General features: G+C 35.3%; 4 protein-coding genes and 2 pseudogenes across 4 annotated transcripts; 2 read left to right on the top strand and 4 right to left on the bottom strand.

Moving 5' to 3' along the window:
• The first annotated feature begins 72 nt into the window (after window positions 1-72).
• LOC114752344 (MLO-like protein 10) lies at window positions 73-4841 on the top strand (annotated as a pseudogene).
• A 1948-nt stretch (window positions 4842-6789) lies between these two features.
• On the top strand, window positions 6790-7702 carry LOC114752348 (RING-H2 finger protein ATL80-like). The gene has a single exon (XM_028941088.1). The coding sequence runs from the start codon at window positions 6818-6820 to the stop codon at window positions 7475-7477; it is 660 nt and encodes a 219-aa protein (XP_028796921.1). The 5' UTR covers window positions 6790-6817; the 3' UTR covers window positions 7478-7702.
• Window positions 7703-12686: 4984 nt separating this feature from the next.
• Window positions 12687-13933, bottom strand: LOC114752346 (uncharacterized). The gene is made up of 2 exons (XM_028941086.1): window positions 13604-13933; window positions 12687-13503 (listed from the first exon to the last, which is right to left on the bottom strand). The coding sequence occupies exons 1-2, from the start codon at window positions 13665-13667 to the stop codon at window positions 13058-13060; spliced, it is 510 nt and encodes a 169-aa protein (XP_028796919.1). The 5' UTR covers window positions 13668-13933; the 3' UTR covers window positions 12687-13057.
• Window positions 13934-14129: 196 nt separating this feature from the next.
• LOC114752347 (uncharacterized) lies at window positions 14130-17012 on the bottom strand. Its single transcript, XM_028941087.1, has 3 exons — window positions 16277-17012; window positions 15663-15836; window positions 14130-14410 (listed from the first exon to the last, which is right to left on the bottom strand). Exons 1-3 carry the CDS (start codon window positions 16338-16340, stop codon window positions 14283-14285), a joined length of 366 nt encoding a protein of 121 aa, XP_028796920.1. The 5' UTR covers window positions 16341-17012; the 3' UTR covers window positions 14130-14282.
• Window positions 17013-18482: 1470 nt separating this feature from the next.
• On the bottom strand, window positions 18483-21020 carry LOC114752345 (uncharacterized). Its single transcript, XM_028941085.1, has 6 exons — window positions 20777-21020; window positions 20276-20336; window positions 20052-20187; window positions 19520-19847; window positions 19111-19236; window positions 18483-19010 (listed from the first exon to the last, which is right to left on the bottom strand). The coding sequence occupies exons 1-6, from the start codon at window positions 20877-20879 to the stop codon at window positions 18571-18573; spliced, it is 1194 nt and encodes a 397-aa protein (XP_028796918.1). The 5' UTR covers window positions 20880-21020; the 3' UTR covers window positions 18483-18570.
• A 1973-nt stretch (window positions 21021-22993) lies between these two features.
• Window positions 22994-24413, bottom strand: LOC114752343 (monosaccharide-sensing protein 2-like; annotated as a pseudogene).
• Window positions 24414-24689: the final 276 nt, after the last annotated feature.

The raw sequence follows: 24689 nt of genomic DNA, 5'->3' as shown, positions 1-24689 counted from the left end.
CCCCACTGATTCCAAAATCAAGCCATCCATCTGTTAATCAACGCGCCTCTGCAGATTCTCTCTTAAAGAAGAAACCCATATATTAAACCAGATTCTGTATTGATCATTGAAACCTGCGATTGAGAGAACCCGGGTTTCAAGTTTGTATCTTTACAATGTGGGTGTCGAAGCTGAGAATGGAGCTTCTCGTGTGTTTGATTTTGTGGGTTTGGCTTGGAGGAATGGCTATGGCGGCGAGTGATGAGGGAAGTGAGGGTACAAGAAAATTGGATCAGACACCAACGTGGGCCGTTGCTGCAGTCTGTACTGTGTTCATCTTAATTTCCATAACCCTCGAGATGAGTCTTCACAAAGTGGGAACGGTACGTCCCAAACGAAACTTCTCTTTTGAATTCAATTTGATCTCAATCTCAAATTACAAAGGTGAAGAATCAACAAATTAGTTCCCTTATATACGCATGTTTCTGTTGCTTTGGTCATTCATCAGTTTGAACATTAATGCGGAATTGTGGATGAACTCTGTCATTTCTTTCATTTTTTTTTTCAGTTTACTTTTGACATTAATGGCGGGTGTTAGGATTTTATAACGGCTGATGGGAGTGATTAGTTGAGGAGATCACGAACTCTGTCAGTTTTTCATTTTGTTGTTATTTTCTACTTTCAGATTTTGTTGTAATGATGATATAATAATTGGGATTTACCAAATGGTGTGGTTAATTGGATGAAAATTACGAGCATCTGCATAATAAGTTTCTGACTTTATTGAGACTAAACTGTGAACTCTGTGCCTTCCTTCTTCCCATGGCATTTTTGTTTCTTCAGTGGCTAGGAGAAAGACATAAGAAGGCTCTGATTGAAGCTCTTGAAAAGGTTAAAGCTGGTAAGATTTTATTCAAGCACCCGTTTCCATGGAAGAACAGTGGAAAAGAGTAAGTAAAGCAGAAGAACCAAATGGGGGGGAAGAAACATGTTATGCAAAACAAGTGATTCCTATGTCCTTGTAATTGTTTATTTATGTTTTAACATAAATCTTTAAGAAAAAGTCATATAATTGTGTTGTTGCAGAGCTGATGATTTTGGGGTTCATATCATTATTGCTGACATTTGGGCAGACCTACATACTAAGGATATGCATACCTGAAAAGGCAGCAGACACAATGTTGCCATGTCCTTTTGACGGAACCAGTGACTCTTCAAGCAGTGAAGAGGCTCACAGAAGGAAACTTCTGTCTTATCAACGTAGATTTTTAGCAGCTGATTCTTCCCATTATTGCAACAAGGTACCTACCTGTGTTTCCTTACTAAAATTCTGATACATTTAATACTCTAAAATTTTTTCTTATTTTGTCTATTTTTTGTAAGGGATATGAACCACTTGTAACTACAAATGCATTGCACCAATTGCACATCCTCATATTCTTCTTAGCAGTCTTCCATGTCTTGTACAGTGCTGTCACCATGCTGCTGGGCAGACTAAAGGTCCGCTTCTTTTTTCTCTAATTTATTATGTACTTCAGGTCACTTTTCGTTCTCTGTGTGCTTATTAACTGAGGAAGGATATTCAAATGGCTTAACTAGAGCTTATTTTCAATGTTTCAAAGCTAGACATATAGATTTATGAATAGTATGACTTCTTACAGAGTTACTAGACATATAGATTTGATTTTACAGAAAGATGATGTCGGTTGAATTTGTGCAGATTCGAGGTTGGAAGGCATGGGAGGCGGAGACTTCATCTCATAACTACGAGTTTTCCCATGGTAAAGCCTACCTCTGTCCAGTAATATGCACGTTTGTTTTCCTTCGCAGTGTCAAAATCACAACTTCTCAGTCTAGCTATCAACATCATTTTGCAGTGTTTAAATCCTTTGGAATGAGAGTTATTTTTTGAGTTTGTTGAAATACCAATTGTAGATCATTGAATCTTTTGAGACATTACAAGTAATGCCGCAGGACAATGATCCTTTAAGATACTTCCATCTCATGCTTGTGTGGGTATTTTTTGTGTGCAGATCCTTCAAGATTCAGGCTTACTCATGAAACATCATTTGTGAAAGGTCATGCCAGTTTCTGGACAGGGAATAAGCTATTTTTCTACATCGTAAGCCCCTTTTAATAGTATGTAATGATATCATCTACTATATTATATGCACCAAATACCTCATATTACTTTTTCTGGATTCTAGGGATGCTTCCTCAGGCAATTTTATAGGTCTGTTGGTGAGGCTGATTACTTGGCTTTGCGCAATGGATTTATCACTGTGAGTGTTTTAATCCATAGAACAAATTCTTTCCAAGTTAGATGAACTAGCTACCATATTTTTGACAATCCAATGATGTATTATTATGTATAGGTCCATCTTGCTCCTGGCAGTCAATTCAACTTCCAAAAGTATATAAAAGATCCTTAGAAGATGACTTCAAGGTAGTTGTGGGAGTAAGGTAATTTGCAGTGTTTAGTTATCATGTTTGGTTCTTCCAACTATGCATTTTTTTTTCCTTTGAAAACTCGAATGCTTTCTCTGTTTAATTGCCATATTTCTCTGTGTTTTTGACAGTCCTGTCCTGTGGGCATCATTTGTGGTTTTCTTGTTGCTAAATGTTGACGGTAAGCGAACTACTTATTTAGGATAAGAGATCTTCTCTTGTTCAAAAACACTGTATTGCCCTCTTTTCTCCAAAATTTGGTCTGATGACTTGATTCCAACACATGCACCGGGCGAGATCGAACTCACAATCTCCTATTTTAAGGAGTAAGAGTGAAGCCATTGAACTAGTGGCTCAACCCATATATATAGTAATAACAGATGGATCCAGTCAGCAGACCAACTTCGAGATAAACAAGGATTCAAATTGTGTTTTCTTGGTAAGTCTGTTTGAAATGACAACTAATGTATGATGGTTGGGTTGTTGAATGTAATATGCAGGATGGCACACAATGGTTTGGGCATCCATACTTCCTTTGGCTGTAAGTAGCAATTAATTAGTCTGTGAAAAGAAGAATAATAATGAGTGGTTGATTTGTTGAAGTAAAAAGAGGTAAAATTTGATGGCAGATAATAATGGCGGTTGGAACAAAACTTCAAGCAATTCTGGCAAAAATGGCTCTAGAAATCACAGAAAAACATGCGGTTGTACAAGGAATTCCTCTTGTTCAAGGCTCAGACAAATACTTCTGGTTTGGTCGCCCTCAGTTAGTTCTTCATCTTATCCATTTCGCTCTCTTCCAGGTCTTTAACTCTTTCTTCTTAGCCTTCTAGCTTTTCTCTGGTGATTAAAGGTGGAAACTCACAGATTTTCTTATTCTGCAGAATGCTTTTCAAATAACTTATTTCTTGTGGATATGGGTAATGAGCTATTTTCTTCCTTCACTTATTATTGAATAACTAATTCACATGTCTTTGTGCTGCCTTCCTAAAATTACGGTAATGCCCCTGTATTTGCAGTATTCTTTTGGGCTAAAAAATTGTTTCCATATGGACTACAAGCTTGCCATTGTGAAAGTCGCATTAGGGTAAGCCTTTCTCAGCAATGATGTGACCCCTCTTAAATAGGATTTAAATGCTCTTAATGAATAGATTGTGACATTATGTTTGCGTGGAATTTAAGATGATTTTTTATTTTTGACCAGCTTAAGATGAATTATATTGTTGATTATTTATTAAAAGCATGGCTTCTTAAAAAAAAAAAAAATATCCTATATCATACATAGAGACTAGAGTGACTAGTGAGATAGAGAAAGGGTAGCTGACTCCACCCAGAATTAACTAAAACTGTTGTGGACTTGCCATAGCCATACACAAACACTAGACTGTTGGGAGAGCTTTCTAAAATCACTTTCTGGTCTAAATTAAGGTATCAACCACATGCTAGCCAAACAATTAAAAAAAAAAACTCAAAATAGATTTTAATCATGAAACCATGTCCAAATCTTGTTTCTTTCTTTTTTTTAAACAATTACTCACATATATATCATACCCCTATCAAAGATTCGAACTCACAATCTTATGTTTAAAAAAATCTTGAAGAAGATAGTTGGTGTTAGTTGGGCTACAAGGCGCGAACACCTCAACATTGGTTTTGGTGTAAGTTGGGATTGGGAGACCAACTTCTAACAACCTATTCTGAATGGATTTTTGCAGGACTGCAGTTCTCTGTCTCTGCAGCTACATTACACTTCCATTATACGCTCTTGTAACCCAGGTACGTACATATCTTCCATTTATTAATTATTTAAATAATTATTGAGATGATCATTTTTGTTAATTAATTAAATATATAATGGGAAACGCTGCGTTTTTGCAGATGGGATCAACGATGAAGACGTCCATATTTGATGAGCAAACATCAAAGGCGTTAAAGAACTGGCGAATGGCTGTGAAAAAGAAGCAGGCAGGAAACAAGTCTCCTAGTAACAACCAATCCAATGCTTCATCAGGATCACTGCCCTCTTCTGCAACCAAACTACGTCGTTTCAAAACAACTGGCCACTCCCCCTATGAGAGCCAACAACAAGAAGATAACTCAGATATTGAATCAGACCCTCTCTCTACTTCGCCTATATCATTCAAAACCAGTTTTAGTGTGAGAGTGGAGCATGAAGATGACCAACATATGCCAGAAACTGCAGAATCCAAACATCAATCGCATGGCTAGTATTATCAGTCATATATCATTCAGTAATCTAGGAAAGTTTTCCACTTGTATGCATATCCTTGGAATTTTTTATTTTTTTCCATTTTTGGTTATAGACAGACACGCATCTCAGAAATTAAATATTAAAATCAGTGTCAGCTTATTTTAGTTTTAAATACTTGGCTCATCCTATTTACAAGACATTTTTAACTCATTTTATCAGAATTGAGAGAACCTTAATAAACTTCACTAACTCTATCTTACAATTTAATTACTTTATTTTTATTTAATATATGTATTTTTAAAAAAAACAGCCAAAAGAATAATAAATTATAGGGTCAATATAGTTTTTATAGATTGCCTTTATTTTAGTTTTGTCATTTTGCCCATTAACAGGCCAAAACATGTGATCTGAAATCAGAGTACTGCTTTACAATTGATTGATGTATTAATTGATTAAATGTAGTAACTAAAAACCAAAATCAAATATCCACACCACGTCGGAAAATTTTTATCCACTTCAACCTCTGCTAATTAGAGGCCAGTGTATTTTGACCTTTCGTTCCTTCAAAATAACACCATTTCCTGCCAAAAATAATTTAATTATAAAAATACGCCTTTGAGTCTTAGGGGCAACACTCTCTCTTTTTTAAATTATGCGGCATTTTTTTGCTAAGTATCGTGTTAGAAAAATATAAGGTATTTTCGTTCTTTTAAGATATAATTAAGAACACTTTTTAAAAGATGTTCAAAATTAGGGTGTAATTAATACTATATTCTAAATGAGACAACTAGTAAATAAGGACAAATATAAAAAGATTGGACAGTTTTAAAAATCATTAGCTAACTCACTTCCCGTGATCCCTAATATAAACCTCTGGCCCCAAAAAAAAAAAAACTATTGTAAAGTTTCATTGAATCGGAGGAGGGGTGACTAAACTATTAACTTTGTTTGAAAATATAATGAATTTTCTAATTTTACTAAGATTCAAATAAAAATTTTTTATATTTGCATTATATTCTCTCCCATACTTAATAAAAATAAGAGTAATATTTAAGAAAAACTTGATTAATATCTCGATAAGTTCATAAGAATTATTTATGGCTTTTTCAAAGTGTCTTGTAAAAAGTATGTTCACATACTAAGTAGCAAGTGATATGTTGAACTGATAAAAAATTTTAAATTTATTCACGCTAAAGTTTTTTCTCTCCCTATATTTATAAATCATTCTCGCATTTCTTTCCCTTTTTCTCTTTCCCACAAAATTAAATAAATAATTTATATTTAAGAACAAAATTTTTCCACAAATTAATTTATACTTCTTCCTATCCTTATTATAATTTTAAAATAACTAATTCATAGATAGCAAATAATTAGTTAAAATTAGTTTAAAATAATAGTAAATATGTTAGAAGTAAATTTTTATTTTTAAATAGGCCTTTATAATAAATAAGAAAAAAGATTAAAAAAATTTGTAAGAAAATGCGTCAAGAAAGAAATAATTAAAAAAATAAAAAAACTAAATATTAAGTCAAATTCAAATAAAAATTTATAAAACAAATTATATTGTTTTAAAAATTTAAAACTTATAAATAATACTACTTCCGATCCTTAATATAAGATCTCATTTGACTTTTATTTTGGTCATAAATATAAAACCTCAATCCACTTTGTTTCTAATATTTATGTATTTTTTTCTCAAATTATCTTTCTAATAATGATAGTTCTTACCAACACCTTTGATTAACAAGGATATTTTTTGAAAAAAATACGTATTTATTATAAATAATTAATTTAAATATTTATTTATTATAAATAACTAATTTAATTTATTTTTTTAATTTTTAAAATTAGTCAATTAGTTTTTATAATTAAAAGAGAAGGTAATATTAAAAAAAAAGTAACGATGTGCGCCGAATAAGTATTAAGAAGGCAGACAAGTCAAAAGTGGGAAGAGGAATTAGCAGTGTAGTTGCACTGAAACCAGACGTTGGCCGTTGAGTGGCTGTGGGGTTTATAAGTCAAGCATTTTGTTTACTTGAGGACGAGAGGTAATCATCCTCTATGCCACTATCGTCTCTTATCCCCAATTATAAATACCCACTTCTCTCTCCCTTGTGTCCTTCTTACAGCAAACCTCGCAATTCGGCAATTGCCACTTTACCCTTTCACGCCCTTCCCATGACTCGTATTCTCAAATCCACTGAGAACTCCACCTCCGTCGCCGCCGCTGCCACCATCACCGCAGCAGCGCCGCCTCCGGAGGCCGTCGCTTTGGAATCAGACTTCGTGGTCATCCTCGCGTCTCTGCTCTGCGCTCTCATATGCACCGTGGCCCTCATAGCTGTCTGCCGATGCACCTGGTTCCGTCGCGGTGGATCCGGAGCCGGCGGTGGAGCTCCGGGACAGTCTCTGGCCAACAAAGGTCTCAAGAAGAAGGTGCTCCAATCCATGCCGAAATTCACTTACATTGACAGCAATTCTGAGAAGTGGTTGGCCGCGTCGGAGTGCGCGATTTGCTTGGCCGAATTCGTCGGAGCTGACGAGATCCGAGTTCTTCCGCAGTGTGGCCACGGCTTCCACGCGGCGTGCATAGACACCTGGCTTGGGTCCCACTCTTCGTGCCCCTCGTGTCGGCAGATTCTTGTTCTGCCTCCGAGGTGCCGTAGGTGCGGCCTTTACCCGGCGGTTCGCGGCGGTGAAGCTACCGGAACTAGCGGTAGTGAACCAGAGCTCAAGTCCAGACATGATGATAATGCCACTACAGCTAATAATGATTATGCTAATAGCTCGACTAGCCACCACCAACGGCCCAGAGATAATGTTGGATTCCTTCCATAAATTGAAAAAAAGAAACTGGTATTTTTTTTCTTAATGTAATCCTAGAATTTTTCTTTCTTAGATTTGACTAATTAGGGGGATGATATTTGGATTTTTTTTTCCTTCAAATTTTCATGTTTCAAATTGGTAATCTTCCAAATTATGTACTGTCTCATACGTTTTAAATGATTGGAGTATGATCCATGTAAATCAAATAAGGACAAAAAAATTACAATTTTCTATTCATGGACTCTGTACCATATGGTATTTTTTAAGGCGAGTAGTGTATATAATTTAATTTTAAGAGACTGGTGCATCGGCGCATCGGCGTTCGAAATGCCGAAGGAACGGGTTTGTCCAGTTAGCTTTCTTTTGTTGGGCCAGTAAGATCTTTGGTTAATTAGTTTAGATAGGCTAAAATATAAAAGATTTTGGGGGGGAAAAATGTTAGGTTGACCTTAATATAGTAACATATTTTTTAAAAAAAGGGGCCCTGAAAAGTTAAATGATAATCAATCGTGAAGGTTAGTCCATTTGTGGTGGTTTTAAATTTATCATTAGTGCTTCTTAAAATATGTACGACCTAAAAATGTTCTCAAAGATCAAGCTAGTATGACTATAAAAAAAGATGAACAATTTTCTTTCGGCCGGAAAAGGATGAGCAATCATTTTAAATAATACCAATTATACTATTTTCCCTCAATATTTAATCTAAGAACTGGTTAGCTAATTTGAATAGATTAAAAAAACTAATTAAGTTAGTTATTTGTAATAAATAGGTGTTGTCTTTCTTAAAATACTTTTATTAGCAAAAACTATCATGTGATAAAATTTTTAATATGTACAATTATTACAAAAACTATACTAAAAACATAGATAAATATAAGAGACATATTAAATTAGAGTCTTATATTTAGGACTAAACTGAATGTTAAATTAGTTCTTATATTAAGAATAAGGTAGATGTAGTAACTTATCATTTATAAGTGAAACAAAAATATTTTATATTATTTTTTATCCCATGGACACGTCCTCATTTGTCATTTCCACACGCCTTACAAAGAAGTCTGAAAAGAAATAAAATATGAATTCTGAATTAATTAATGGATTAGGCTTAGTAAAAGTAATCAATCTATCAAAAGGTGACAAATCAATATTTAAATCTTTTTTGAGAAAAATTTTTATATTTAATACCTGATAATATCTCAAATAAGATTGATTAGATTGCCTCCAATAAAAATATATGTGCTTACCAAAAACAATTTTGAAACCGGATGTGGTGTAATTAAGCATGATGGTTTAATTATATTTATAAATAAATGGAAAAGGAGGCATTGAGGTGTCGATAAGTGATGGGTTGAGCATTAAAGGAAGAAGAACAATGGTAAGAGAGAGGAGGTGGACAAAGGGGAGTGGAGAAACATGGGTTGCGTGTAAGCCAACTAATCCAACCACATCCTTCTTTTTTTTTGTTGTTGTTAAACCTGAGATCCAACCGCATCCGTTAAACTAAACTCCCCTCTCCTTTTTCCCCCCATGTAGGAGTTTTCATTTTTTTTTTTTTTGCATTTGTATGTAAGAAATAAATAACTAATTCATAAATTAATTAAAAGTATTTATTTTTCATAGATATAAGTTACAAAGTATGTTTAATAAATTTAATTTAATGAAGTGTATAAGAAAATTTTTTTAATCAATAAGATATATTTGGTATTAGGAGGAGACTTCCTGAATTCTTTTATATATACTAGCGCCGGGGGGGGGGGGGTAATATTTTTGTTTTCGTCAATGGCTTTTCCCCCCTCATTTTGTTCCTCTCCTTTATTTTTATTTTTTCTTCCTTTTGTGTCCAAGGAGTGGAAAGTGGAGATCGGATTCACATTTCTAGCTCGTGCTTATATATTTTTTTCTGATAAAACCTCGTGCTTGTTTTGCTCCTTCTTTTGAAATATTTTTACCAAATAAATTCATTTCAAATTTATATGCTTTTTTTTGCCTCATAAATTTATATGCTCTACACACATGCACACAAAAACATCTTAACACCAGATTCAAATTTAGAACTCCTCCCAACATACGGATAGTGTTGACATTGGGGTAACTTGTCATTGCCCTGTAAATAATAACACCTTCAGTTGTTAACATAAAAACTAATTGACTAATTCGACTAAAATAAAAAAATTAATTAAATTAGTTATTTATAATAATTAAGTGTTGTCTTTCTTAAAATATTCTTACTAATTTTGTATATTATCTAAAATATAACATTTGATGAAACATCTAGCATATATAACTATTATGAGAATTATTTTAAAAAATAAATAAATATAAGAGATAAAATATATTAAAATTTTATATTTAAGACTAAATTGAATATTAAATTAGTTTTTATACATAGTATGAGTTGTTGTAAATTTTACACTTGTATTATATGTATAAATGAAGGAGTAAAGCAGGGTAGAGGAGCACTCAATGATTTGGACGGCTATATAAGATATATAACTCAGTGATAAGGAGCACCATTCGCGAGTCAAAGATCTGGATTATTCGTTCGATTCCACGTAATAACAGATGAAGCTAAATTCAAGAGGGCATCAAATGAATTTTGAAGAAGTGAAACGTGGCCTCATCCTACTCACTTGTTACCTCACAATCTCCACCGTTCGCTAATTAGGGCCGCCATACATCTTAAGAGAACGTCACGTGCCCTTGGCTGGGCGCGTAAATAGACCCACGCGCGTGATTACTCTTCTAGAGGAAGGGAAAAAGGGCGTTTAAACGGTGCGTATTGAAATTGAATAGACTACGGGTCTCGTAATTCAGTACTTCCTATGAAATCTGACGTAAGCCGTACAATTTAAGTCATATAAAAGTAATGTAATTATTAAAAAAATTATACGATGTTCACTTACTGTAAAATTTCTTAATATTGTAATTTTTTTATAAGTTATTAATTAAACCGTATAAAATTATCTTAGATTTTAAGTTATATATAAATAATTTTCTATCCTTAAAGCTTTTTTTTTTATTTTTATGAACTCCCTGAAACCTGATTTGTACAATAGCTTTCGTCTGTACAGACTTCTTAAAAGTGTAGGAAATTAAAAGATTCCATGTGTTGATCTTGATCCTTTTCTAATAAAATGATTAATATGATTCCCAAATAGATATATGTGTACATAATTAATCACTTCATGGTATTGTTACATTCCACATATTTGCATTTTGGACCTCAAAAGAGGAATATGCACGTTATGTGGAATGTCCCAATACCATCAAGTGATTAATTATGGACACATGTATTTGGGAATCATATTAATGATATTACCAGGAAAGATCACTAAAGAGCTATGCTTTTATTATTATTCAATGCTCAACAGTTATAGGTGGCACCCGTCCCTCTTCTTTTACTTTTTTTTTTTAAATTTGTTTTTGTTAAATTACTGAACCAATAGCAAAGAGTGAATTGGGAAAAAAAACATGGTCATCAAAATTGTTTATATTAATTATATCAACTTTTTCAGACTATGTGTTCTAATTATAATAAATACAAAAAACTTGATTTAAGTACTATCCAATATAAAATTATAGCATAGTGTGGGGGCCACCTAGTATTTTTAAAGTTTTGATTAAACATGAGGCAGTGTGTATAAGCCTCTGAGTGCGATGAGGTGAAGAATGGGGAAAAAGTATCATAGCACAACAAATTATATTTGTATATTATAAATAGCATTAGTCATTTTTCTTATTTTATATAAATTTGCAGTAATGGCAAAGGCAGAGATGCGATTTAGGCTCTGCGGCCCCCTATTGCATCTATCCTATCTCTGCTTCCTTTCCAAAGAAAATATCTGTAACAGGGATTGCAACTGGGATTTGTATAACTTTAAAAATGCACAGTTTAGAATTACTCATGTATTTTACTTTAAACATCTGATAATATATTAAATTTAGCTTATCCGCACTTAATTCAAATGATTCATCCTGGAAAGTTAAGGGGAAAAAGAAGGAGAAGAGAGAGAAGGTGAAAGCATGAGCAATTGGGCTAGTGATGCTAGAAAGCTGATAATTGAATGCATCTGCTTTAATTACTTCTTCCTTCTGCTTTTTTGGTGGGGATGAAGTGTGAGGGACTCCACATCATTGTCCTTCCTAGGTTGTCCTCTCTTGTCCTCTTTGTAATAATGGAAAGCGAAATAAAAAGATCAAAACCAGCATTTTAATTTAATTTTTACAATTTTAAACTAGTACCTCAACTAGATTTTTTTCCTTAAAATATCTACAGATTGAAGAGAGCACAGATCAAATATAAGTTTTTTTTTAAAATTCAGGTGTCGTTTTAATTTTGCTGTAGTTTAGCTGTAGTGGGAACACAAAAGTAGTAAAGTAACAGTCGACAGGTTTTTCCAGATGAGGTGGGAGCATGATGAGATTAAGGAAGGAAAATGAGTGTCAGTTCAGCTGTTACATCCAACCCAATGATCGCTTGATGAGGCCACTCTTCATTGTTTCCAACCCAAGACGGGATAAACCCCATCACATTGCTTCCCCTCCTGCCTACTTTTTCCCTGCATTCATCGTTATCCTTTTTCTCTTCTCTCCTCTTTCTTTAGAAACTGATTTTTTAGGAAGTCATAAATTTGAGCAATTACCATTTACTCTATCATTATTGAAACTTTTACATAATTATATTTCTTACTTAGAATTTCATAATAATTCTCTTTAAAAAATAGTGACTTCATAGTCCATACTCACTTTCCATGCTGTTTACATCCTTTCTCTCTTTAGTATTACCAAAAGAGGACAAAATTATTTATATTTAAAATCTCGAGGTCTTACAAATCCTAATGTAAACTCTCCTTAAGAAGGAGTCTTAGTTATTTCAAACACCAAATTGTCGTTAGTTCTTGAGTAGGGACGACGTATTGGCGAAGAATACTCCTAGCTTCACCAAAGAATCTTTAGCTTAACTTTCTAGGTCTTTGGACGTAATTTTCTCCGAACCACGGGGCACTCATTTCAGACAAACTGCCTTACCCGCTCAAACAGTTTTTTTCTTTTTGTTTTTTGGCCAAACACCTTATCAGGTTTAAATATCTCAGTATCTCACCCGCCACCATCCCCTGAACTGATAATAACAGCTCCAATCTCTTACCCCACTAAACCTGAGACCTGCAAATCAGGAAAAAACAAAGTGTGCAGATACGAAAATATGTCACTTTCGCCCATCCCTAAGTGCAACTTGGATTTGATCTTATCTAAAAAGCGCATAACTGACACTACGAGATATTTTTACAGACCGAGAAAAAAAAATCACGACCAGATATTTAAAACACTCTGCACCAGACCAGATATTTAAGACACCCTGTACAGTGCTTGCACTTTGTATAATAAATTATCTGAGCATGTCACAGCATTAAAACCCTGAAAAGGCACCGTGAGCGTGACTAGAGATTCCATTTTGAACGGAATGTGTGTTCCGGAAAAATAACCATGAGTCGCAAGGAGCATGAGAAAACCTCGGATTTTTGTGTAAGAGAGATGGCGCTTATAAGATTCCAAACAATGACATTCATCAGAATCTCATAAGCACAGGACAATTTATTCTCTATAGTTCATCTTCATCGTCCTACCTCCCCCAAACACGGAAGCCATTTTCAAGGTCAACTTTGCAGCCATTTCCCTTCTCTGGAAATCAGGCATCAATCTTAAGCCAGCACGCATATTGCCTATCTCTGACATTAGCTGTTCCAAATCCTCCAAGTCAAGACCTTTGCCTAATACCCCATCTTCTTCAGAATCCCCAACTTCCTTGTCACCCTCATCCTGCAATACAGTGCTTGAAGTTGATGGTTGTAAATTTTTATCAGACTTGGTTCCATCTTTGAGTTCAGAATCTGAGATGGGGTTGTTTTGTGAAACTGATTTTCCAGCATCTAAGGGAGTAGCAGAAACCCATCTTTGTTCTGTGTCATCCCAAGGATCAGCTGAACCATCAGATAGGACTTCATACTCCAATTCATAATCAGATTCTTTTGAAGAAGACTCTGAAAGAAAAAGCCATATATAGTAAAGCACATATAATATATAGCAGGCAGTGGCACGTAGCCTCCTCCGAGAAACGGGAAGAATTAACAGAGGAAAAACCTTTCTGAGGTATTGATGGTTCACTTATTTTATCACCAGACTTTAAGATCATCCCAGGCCACATATGAGCAGAAAGAGCACCAAATAACCGTTCAACTCCTTGTGAATCACCATCAACAGACAAGCCTGCCAACAATTGTTTATTTTATTTCAGTGACACAATTCATGTATTGATGTAGTACGAGTTGGAAATAATCTTCCATCGTTCATGATGGTGTTCTAAAATGATATTATGTGTCATCCTTCAATAACAAATTGCAGTATGAAACTGACCATCTTCATGCATAATTACTAAAACGACAGTATAGGTGCTGCTATAATCCTCTGCCAAAAGATAGTTATCAGTCACGAGAAATGTGACTTCAAAACAAAGATTAGCTCACAATGGCCAGCATAGTAGCCATAGTTGAGGCCCGAAATTCTCTTTAAAGCACGCTCCTTTAAGAGTAACTGACAGGAGGAATATATTTATAGGTATGTATATAGCTAGTAGTATTTTATACTCTATAAGTGCATTAGTTACCGCTGTCCAAGTACCAGAAGATAAAGAAAAATGTCCAGTACGGAGCAGTGCAGTAGGATGAGCACCGCCATGATGAAAGGGAATGCTATGATGCCATAAATTAACGAAATTAGTTGTTCCTCAACAAATTTCATATTTTGCATCAAAGGAAGAATGTTAATTTATACTAACTGTCCAGCCACATGCCTCAGATAAATAGAAGACTTTTCCAAAAAGAGCCTGAACAGCAAGTTTTCTCTTGAAACTCTTCTCTGTATAGCCTGATGCATCCATGACTACAGGGCCTAAAAACATTAAAATACAATGTAATAGAAGTCAGAGAGAATGAAATAACAATAAATCGTGAATCCAAAATCTTAAGACATTTTCATTTAATTACAATAGGTAAAAATATTGGATTCATTCACAATAAGCAGTAGTTGGGTATGATGGAAGACAGGTAATGAAAGAAGGATCAATTCTATCTCATCATCGCTCTATGGCTTTCAAGTTGCTACTTCTCAAAATTATGATTTAAGGTCAGCTACAACACACCTTTAATTGTAATGACATCTTCTAGAGATCACTATGCAAACACAAACTTCCAAACCATTCATATAAGGTCTACTCCCTTAAAATTGATTTATATTTTCAAATTGCCGAGTCTCCCAACATTAGCAAAACATTATTCACATACAAACTACTAATCAATCTTCATCCTTCTCCCCTCAATCTGAGCTTCGATCTTTGATCTCCAGTTCGTCTTCTCCATTTCCTGTGTCTGAGAGCATTTCGATCTTTGATTTCCATTGCAATAACAAAAACCTAGTGGTTAAAATAAGATTGCGTCCAAAATGGCAAACCCTTTTGGTAAATGAAGCAGACAAGACCTTTGATTCAAATGAATTAAAACCCATACCTTGTACTTCAAATGAATTAAAAAAATTGAAGCCTACGAGCCTTCCAGGTCTGACGCCATTGACGATTCTGCATTGGGTGCTTAGATTTCAATTTTACGGTTTATGTTTCTGATTTTAATTTCTGCTTTGCCTTTCCCCCCCCATATTTTCCTGATTCATTCTATTGATGGGTACTCAGCCACCCAGCGGGGATGGATTTTTGGAAGGTCAAGGAACGGAAGAAGACCAGGGCAGTTATGTCTTTTTCCTAATTTTCATTTGAGTTGGGTCTTACCTATTTTTTCTTAATCCCATCCCATACCAAACATAATTTTAAAACTCAATACCAACTCCAATCCCATGCCCATTCCCATTCCCAACTCCATTCCCAATCCCTTAAACTTTAATACCTCATATCAAACATGACCTAAGATTACTCTAATGAACCACCACTGTTTTAGTGCAAATTTCCTGGATGGAAACCAACATTCATTTAGAATGACATTCTTATATGAGTAGCACTCCCTGCAGCCAAAACTCATTAGACATAATAAAATCCATGTACAAATTTTGTTCCCTACATCATAATATTTATAGCAGGACCTGAGGTTAACCCAAAACTACTCCAATGACCTATGCTATATGAGGAGTAACTTACCTTTGTCTCGCACAATTCGTCGTGAGATTTCATTCAGAATCTCCGCAACTTGGGAGTCATTTAACATAGAAGCTCTCCTCAGCTGAATTAAATCAGCTACCACATCAGGGTTAAATGGTTTCTCATTCAGAGCATAGCGAATATACTTGCGCAGAATTTCTTCCACATTAAAGCCTACGTGTATATTAATTTGAAAATGTCACATAAAATTGGTTCATCTATGTCCACGTGCACACAATTTTGGAGAGTCTAACCTTGTAGTACAAATGACACAACACTTTCCTTGAGGCTTTATACATTGTGAAGTCTGACCTCCGTAAAGAATATAATAGGTACATGATAGAAGAAAAGTGCTTAGAGAGAGAGAGGTGAATAAGAAACCTAGATATGATTGTTCATCTATTATGTTTTGTAAAGAAACGAGAATAAAGAAAATGAAATGTCATTAATTATCAATGAGATACAATAACCCTCTTAGGGGTAACTAAATCCCTCATTTGGGAGATTAACTAATAACCCAAAATTATTGGGATTAAGAAGGGAGATCCAAGTTATCCTCCGTCTTATTGGTGAAAATAACACATTCTACACACTGGTTAACGTTGCTCTGAGGCCGACCTTACTGGTTATTGTTACCGTTGATACTGCCGGTGCTATTGCCTGCAAAACTTCCCCCATTATAAATAAAATTCCCAAAATTTAAAATGTTTTGCGAAGGGCGATCATCTTCATCGCGACCAGGAGCTCCAACACTGTTCCAATCTTTTATCTCCAAGTCTCTCGAAACATTATATGCGATTTCAACAACATCATCCGGAGGCATCCCTGATATATTGTCATGCGCTTGAATGGTGGAGGAGACAGGGACTGTGAACACCGGCGGTGGCCAACACATACGAAAGTCAACGACGCGAACCGGATGACGGTTGGGGCTCTCCATTTCAGAGTCTCGAGGCTTCCCCCCCTCTGCTCTCTCCGCTTGAATGGTGGAGGAGCCATGGACTCTGAACACCGGCGATGGCAAACACATATGAAGGTCAACGACGCAAACCGGATGACGGTTGGGGCTCTCCATTTCAGAGTCTCGAGGCTTCCCCCCCTCTGCTCTCTCCGCTTGAACGGTGGAGGAGACAGTGACAGTGACTATGAACTCCGACGTTGACGAAGGCAAATAAAGGCGAAGGTCGTCAACCGGACGACGGCTGGGGTTCTCCATTTGAGAGTCTCGAAGCTTCTCCCTCTCTGCTCTTTCCGCTGAACACGATGGCTTTACAATTTTAAACTAGTACTTCACCTACATTCTTTCCTTAAAATATCTATAGATTGAAGAGAGCACAGATCAAACATAATTTTTTTTTAAAAAAAAATTCAGGTTTTGTTTTAATTGTGCTGTAGTTTAGCTGTAGTGGGAACACAAAGGTAGAAAAGTAACAGCCGATAAATTTTGCCAGATGAGGTGGGAACATGATGAGATTAAAACAGGACGGTGAGTGTCAATTCAGCTGTTACATCCAAACCCAATGATGGCTTGATGAGGTCACTCTTTATTGTTTTCAACTCAAATCGGGATAAACTCCATCGCATTGCTTTTCCTTCCCTTTCTGCATACCTTTTCCCTGCATTTATTATTCTCTCCTCTTCTGTTCTCGTTCCTTTCTCTTAGAAACTGATTCTTTAGAAAGTACTGCTTTCGGTTTTTAATATATAAGATTTTATTTGATTTTTATTTTGATCCTAAATATAAGACTTTAATCCATTTTGTTTATCATATTTATACATTTTTTTCAAAGTAATCCTAATGATAATTTTAGCCAATACACTTGATTAATAAGGATATTTTAGGAAAAATAATATATATTTATTACAAATAACTAACTTAACTTTTTTTCTTAATCTCTTCAAATTAATCAACTAACTCTCATAATTAGAACAAGAGGTAGTAATAAGTTTGAGCAGTTTTTATTTATTGTTTTAAAACTTATCATTATAGATTATTCTATTATTATTGAAACTTTTAAATAATTATACTTCTCATCCAGAATTTCATAATAATTCTCTTTAAAAAATAGCGACTTTATAGTCCATACCCACTTTCCATGCTGCTTACGTCATTTCTCTCTTTAGTATTACCAAAAGAGGACAAAATTATCTATATTTAAAATCTCGCGATCTTAAAAATTCTAATGTGAACACTCTTTAAGAAGGATACTCATTATTTCAACACCAAATTGTTGTTATTTCTTGAGTAGGCCCGACACATTGGCGAAGAATGCTCCTAGTTTCACCAAGGAAATATTTAGCTTAACTTTCTAGGTCCTTGGACGTAATTTTCTCCGCGAACCACGGGGCACTCATTTCGGACAAACTACCTTACCCGCTCTATCAGTTTCTTTCTTTGTTTTTTTTTTTTCCGTTGTTGTTTTGCCAAACACCTTATCAGGTTTAAATATCTCAGTATCTCACACGCCACCATCCCCTGAACTGATAATAACAGCTCCAATCTCTTACCCCACTAAACCTAAGACCAGCAGGAAAAACAAAGTGTGCAGGTACGAAAATATGTCACTTTCGTCCATCCCTAAGTGCAACTTGGATTTGATCTATATTTTTACAGACCGAGAAGAAAAAATCAAGACCAGATCTTTAAAACACTCTGTAAATGCTCGCACTTTGTATAATAAATTATCTGAGCATGTCACAGCATTAAAACCCTGAAAGGCACCATGAACATGACTAGAGATTCAATTTTGAACGGAATGTTCTGTTCCGGAAATATAACCATGAGTCGCAAAGAGCCTGAGAAAACCTCGGATTTTTGTGTAAGAGAGATGGCGCTTATAAGATTCCAAACAATGACATTCATCAGACACATCTATCAGAATCTCATAAGCAGAAGACAATTTATTCTCTACAGTTCATCTTCATCGTCGCTACCTCCCCCAAACACGGAAGCCATTTTCAAGGCCAACTTTGCAGCCATTTCCCTTCTCTGGAAATCAGGCATCAGTCTTAAGCCAGCACGCATATTGCCTATCTCTGACATTAGCTGTTCCAAATCCTCTAAGTCAAGACCTTTGCCTGATACCCCATCTTCTTCAGAATCCCCAACTTCCTTGTCACCCTCATCCTGCAATACAGTGCTTGAAGTTGATGGTTGTAAATGTTTATCAGACCTGGTTCCATCTTTGAGTTCAGAATCTGAGATGGGGTTGTTTTGTGAAACTGATTTTCCAGCATCTACGGGAGTAGCAGAAACCCATCTTTGTTCTGTGTCATCCCGAGGATCAGCTGAACCATCAGATAGGACTTCATACTCCAATTCATAATCAGATTCTTCTGAAGAAGACTCTGAAAGAAAAAACCATAAATAGTAAAGCACATATAATATATAGAAGGCAGTGGCACGTAGCCTCCTCCGAGAAACGGGAAGAATTAACAGAGGAAAAACCTTTCTGAGGTATTGATGGTTCACTTATTTTATCACCAGACTTTAAGATCATCCCAGGCCACATATGAGCAGAAAGAGCACCAAATAACCGTTCAACTCCTTGTGAATCACCATCAACAGACAAGCCTGCCAACAATTGTTTATTTTATTTCAGTGACACAATTCATGTATTGATGTAGTACGATTTGGAAATAATCTTCCATCGTTCATGATGGTGTTCTAAAATGATATTATGTGTCATCCTTCAATAACTAATTGCAGTATGAAACTGACAATCTTCATGCATTATGATTCTAACTCATCTATATGACTACATGAGAAACTGAGCATATCTCTGAAATTGAGGGGAATCCACGTCATATTAGATAGCGGACTAGATCATTACAACAGAAAGGCAAACAAGTTTTACATTTGTCAAAATTGGCATTGGAAGCGCACGCCTCAATGAATTCAATGCCATGCTCAGTGAACCATTCTGAACGAGATCTTCTGGAATCCCATGTTGGATCTTCATTCCCCAATAAACTAGTTCCTTCAGAGTCAGATATTCCATACTCCGTGGACTCAGAGCAAGGATCAACAACAGAGTCTTTCAGTTTCTGTAGTCGTCTTCTGTATTCAGCATGAACTGGATGACCTGGAACCAGGTCCACTTTGTTTCCAATACATAATAATATCTCGAAGTTTTGAATATCAGTGCGTGATACCCAATCCTGGAGTGCAGCTAGAGAAGATAACTGCACATTGTTTAGGAAGATCAAAGACGTGTTACATCAACTTTTTCATTGCTAACGCCCATATATCTTCATGGAAAACAAGAATATAGTTCAAGAACAAATTGACACATGATTAAGGATCACATAACTCTTTACCCAAGAACTACACAGGAACACAAATTAAACCCAACAAAAAAAAAAGTGTGTCAAGAGAAGGATGCTAACATCGTTCATGTCAAAAACCATAACCAAAGCAGTCAATTGGTGCGATATGGGCAGGTTCCGAACAGAAAAGTCATCACTAAGATGAGTCATCCATACAGAAACATCAGCAGTATAGTACTTGGTATTGATAGTCCACCTGTTAATTGCATAAAACATACACTCAGGGAGTTCTGAAGAGATATTGTTAAGCAATGAGATACAGAAAATATTCACGAGCAACATACCCATGGACAGACACATCAGAGGCAGAATCGGAAGCATCTTCAAAATCAGTAGAGAGCAATCCTAAAGTCAACAGAGTACATCAAATCAATTTGCGCCACAAAAAATCAAATACAGTTGTAATCCAAGAATGGTGGAGTCAATAACATAGGATTAACATAAACATCACAGCCTTGGTACAAAATCTTGTTTAAAATCCAGAAGATAAAAAAACACACTTCTGTAAGGGTCATTCAAGTAAAAGCCATATCCAATCATTGAACATTGACAATGAGTTAATCTCATGAATTAGATGACAGGCACGGCTCTAAATTAAATCTTCTAAGAAGGCAACAGTAAAAATTTAATGCAAACCAAAGTGTGGCAAAATCTTTCACGCAAAATATAGAAGCAACTGAGCTTAATTATTGGTTTGTCATGAAAAAAACTAAACTTGGTTATCGATATCTGAGAAGGCTATTAGAATGGCGGTGGCAGAATAAAGACAGAAGAGAGAAACTAACGGGATAAGAGTGTGCGTTTGCCAACATTGGAAGATCCAATCACAAGGATCCCGGGTCGATTCTCCAGAGCATTCGGGTCCTTCTGAGAATCGCTAGTATTCATTTTCACTGCCAAATTTGAATTTCACCCTATGAGAGAAACAATATTGAATCTCTCAAGTCTAAAACCCTAGCGAGTCAGCTTGAGCTCGGAATTGCCTTCCCCGTTTCTAACACTGTTCCAGGCCAAATGGTTTCTCTCCTCTGCAAACCTCTCCTCTTCATTCAAATCTGGCCATTGATCTAATCGTGTAGCAGATGGAGCGACACGTAGAAGGCCGGTCTGACGTTGAAAATCAAATGAAAAGAAGCCTCTTTAAGCTATCTCAAATTCTCAATCAGACCGTAAAGACGGCGAGAATATTCCGGTGCCGTTCGTTGCAAGTGACATCCATAGTTATCGCGCAAGACTGGGCTACTCGCGGGAGGGCGGTCATGAGTATTTTCACTTTAAGAGTGCTTTGGAAATTAAACATCAAAGCATAATACATGTATGCACACGAAATTATACTCAAAGCATATGCAGGCACATTCCTTGATTCAAAAGGTAAACTAAACTTTCTTTAAAAAGTTAATTTTTTATAAGATAACATTATTTTTATCTAAGTATTTAATAAATTTTTTTCAATTTTATCCTTGTATATTGTTTTTCTTCTTTAATTTATTTATTACTCCCTCCGTTCCTTATATAAGAGACATTTGATGCTTATGGCATGTTCCTATATATAAGAGAACTTACAAGTTGTCTCTACTTTTTGCGTTGATTTACTATTTACCCATATTTATTATCTCCAACTTACACTCTCTCTCCTTCTCACTTCTTTCTTTAATAATTTAACTGTTCTCTCTCATGCTCTCTCTCCTTATTAATGAGGGCATTTTTGGAAAAAAATTATACTTTTTACACATTAATTGTTTTTAACTAATTTTAACTGTTTTTTTGATCAACGTACTTCGGTTATTTGCCTCTTATAATAAGGAACGGAGGGAGTATATCTTTTACTTATTCTCTTTATTAACAAGGGTATATTAGGAAAAACAAATATATGCCTTCCACATTTATTGTTTTAAATTGATTTTAATTAATTTCTTGATAAATATAATAAATAAAGTTTAGCTTATATTTTAAACCGAGTATATACACGCACAAAATGACAAATGACACCATACATTAATTATGGGAACTATTGTATTATTAATTAATGGATAAAATTTATTTATGAAGTCTGCACTCGACAATAATACACACATGCATTATGCATGTATAGACAACTTCAAGGGACTTAAATTCGCTTGGGATCTTGGTTTCAAGAAGGTGATTTTGGAATCCGATTCAAAAATCTCAATTGATTTGTTGAAGAAAAAAGACAACAACCCAGAGAGCTTACTTTGTCCCCCAAATAAAAAAGTTAATGATGAATGACTGGGACCTTGAAGTACAGCACATATCAAGGGAGCAGAATCAACTTGCAGATTCGTTGCCCAAAGGAGTTTTATGAAACTCTTCTCTTTTCGATTCTTGTCCTCCACATTTGAGGACATTGCTTTTTTTGTTGACAATCCTATTCTAGACACTGTCAGATACTAAACGTGAGCACTTCTCTCAATAAGAATTTAAACCTTGGTTATTTGAGGACCTTATTTGATACTGAATGTTTGGGATCTAGTCTCATCAGTTTGTTTTTAGTCTTTTGGGCTTTTGCCCTCTTGTTTACCCGGAAAAAAACAAAACAAAAACCAAGAAGCCTAAGTGAGGGTTGGAATTACGTTTTAAATATATTTTCTTGATGCTTGCAACTTGTTCTTCAGTCTTCATATTCAACTTACTTCGGTGATTTTTGGCCAAAACTGAGTGGGGTGATTTGGCACATATTTTTTCCCCTTAGTGTAGGAGTTCCTTCTCTAATTCTTATTGTAAAAATTCTTAACATATTTCATAATATAACATATTTTATTTAAAATATTAATTTTTTTTACTTAGTATGCCTAAAATTATAAAACTTCTTAACTTACTAAATAAACTGATGTTCTAACTAATAATTTTTATTACGAATAATTTTAACAAGCTTTATTAATTTATAAAAATCATGCCCTATTGTTAGATCCTTATGACACAGCAGTATCATATAAAAAGCAACTCATAGTCTGACACGATAGAATCAAAACAAATTAAAGTCATACCAATGTTCCAAAAAACTTCATCATCAGATGTCGAGTCATATATGTATACATAGATCAATTGTGCCTTGTACAGTTACGGAAAGAAAAGAAGATTACGTACATCACTCTTCTCAATCAAACGACACACTCACACGATGAACTGGACGAGTTCAGTTTCCGGTTCCAGCAAAAGTAGAAATATCAGAACTAGGGCTAGCACCAATGGCGAAGAACTCAGTGATGACTTCCAGAGGCATGCCTTTAGTTTCAGGGACTTTGAAGTAAACAAAGAGCCAAGACACGATGCACCCAAAACAAACATTCCAAACACACCAGAAAGACCAACCAATTGAAGCAACGAAGGGAAAACAGAAGTGAGGATCAAGGTTGAGATCCAGAACGAAACACAACATATAGAAATGCAGATTCCTCGAACACTGGTAGGGAAGATTTCTGCACACATGATGTTGGGAATCACTCCAAATCCCATGCAGAATACGCTCTCGTACACTATTACACTCAGAGCAGTTATCGCTGCGTTCACCACAGAACTTAGGGTGCATGTAGTCACGTACCACGAGCACCACCAGACACACTATCAGAATGGGCACTGTGTACAGCATTATTGACCTGCAATTCGTGTAATTCATGAGACACTATATTTATACACATAGACACACACACAAGTGGTGTCAATTGAAAAAGAATAAACTTTTGAATTGAAACCTACAATAAGTTGGTCCATATATATAAACCTACCCCAAGGATTCGAGTCTTCTAGCTAGACTTCGCATTCATCTATGATATGCATTCAAAGAAAGATAGAAAGTTACATGACTTTTAATGTTAATCTCGTTTAAACAGAACCACACTTATATGGTTTCCGGCCGAAGATGAAAGTTTAACCATCACTTCAATCCCCAAATATTAAAACAAAACTTTTCATCCTCTAAATTGCATACATAAAGTGAACGTCACCTACAAGTGCAAGCTGTGTGAGGAAAAATCAAGATGACAAACAAAGGATTCGTATCAAGCGACAAATATTGTCTTCAGATTTTAATTTTAACTAATATATTTTACCTATTTGTAATGGTTTGTGGATGAAGCGTTATAGTTAAATCTTGAGAAGCCAAAAGGTTACCAGGCTATCTATAGTCATGTTTCTTCCTTTCGTTCAGTAGTCAAAAGTTTAAGAGTACTTTGTTCTTATTTTATGACGAAATGTTAGTTCAGTAGATAAACAACGAGTTTTATATATTTAAAAAGATATATATTAAAGAGATATTTAGACATATGTACCTTCTGCCCGCAATGTCCATGAGCTTCATGGAAATACCTATACAAGGAAGCATGCAGAATGTGATGACGACATTAACAAGTAACGAGGCAGATGTTGCAGAAAAGCCCAAATTGGCGAGAAGAGCGCCTATCCTGCCTTCTCAAGAACTTGAGGTCCATAGTACAGAGAAACCCATTTATGCCAGCGGCCTGCAAAAATGTGTGCGCGCGCGCGCGCATTAATTCAATCATACCTTATAACAACCACAATCACGAAAAATCCCTAGCTTATTTACCCCTGCTTAGTTTATCAAGATGGACATTTAGATCTAAGGGATTATTAAAATTTGTTGAAGTATTGATTTTTGGTTGTTTGACTGCTTGGACAGTGACTATCATGAACATATTCTGTCATAGTCCTGAGACATAAAAG

Source organism: Neltuma alba, unplaced genomic scaffold, assembly GCF_004799145.2.
Source record: "Neltuma alba isolate B1F8T4 unplaced genomic scaffold, ASM479914v2 tig00007339_pilon, whole genome shotgun sequence".
NCBI classification, from domain to species: Eukaryota; Viridiplantae; Streptophyta; class Magnoliopsida; order Fabales; family Fabaceae; genus Neltuma; species Neltuma alba.
Note: the sequence above shows the minus strand (reverse complement) of the source record. Positions and strands in the feature narration are given on the sequence as shown.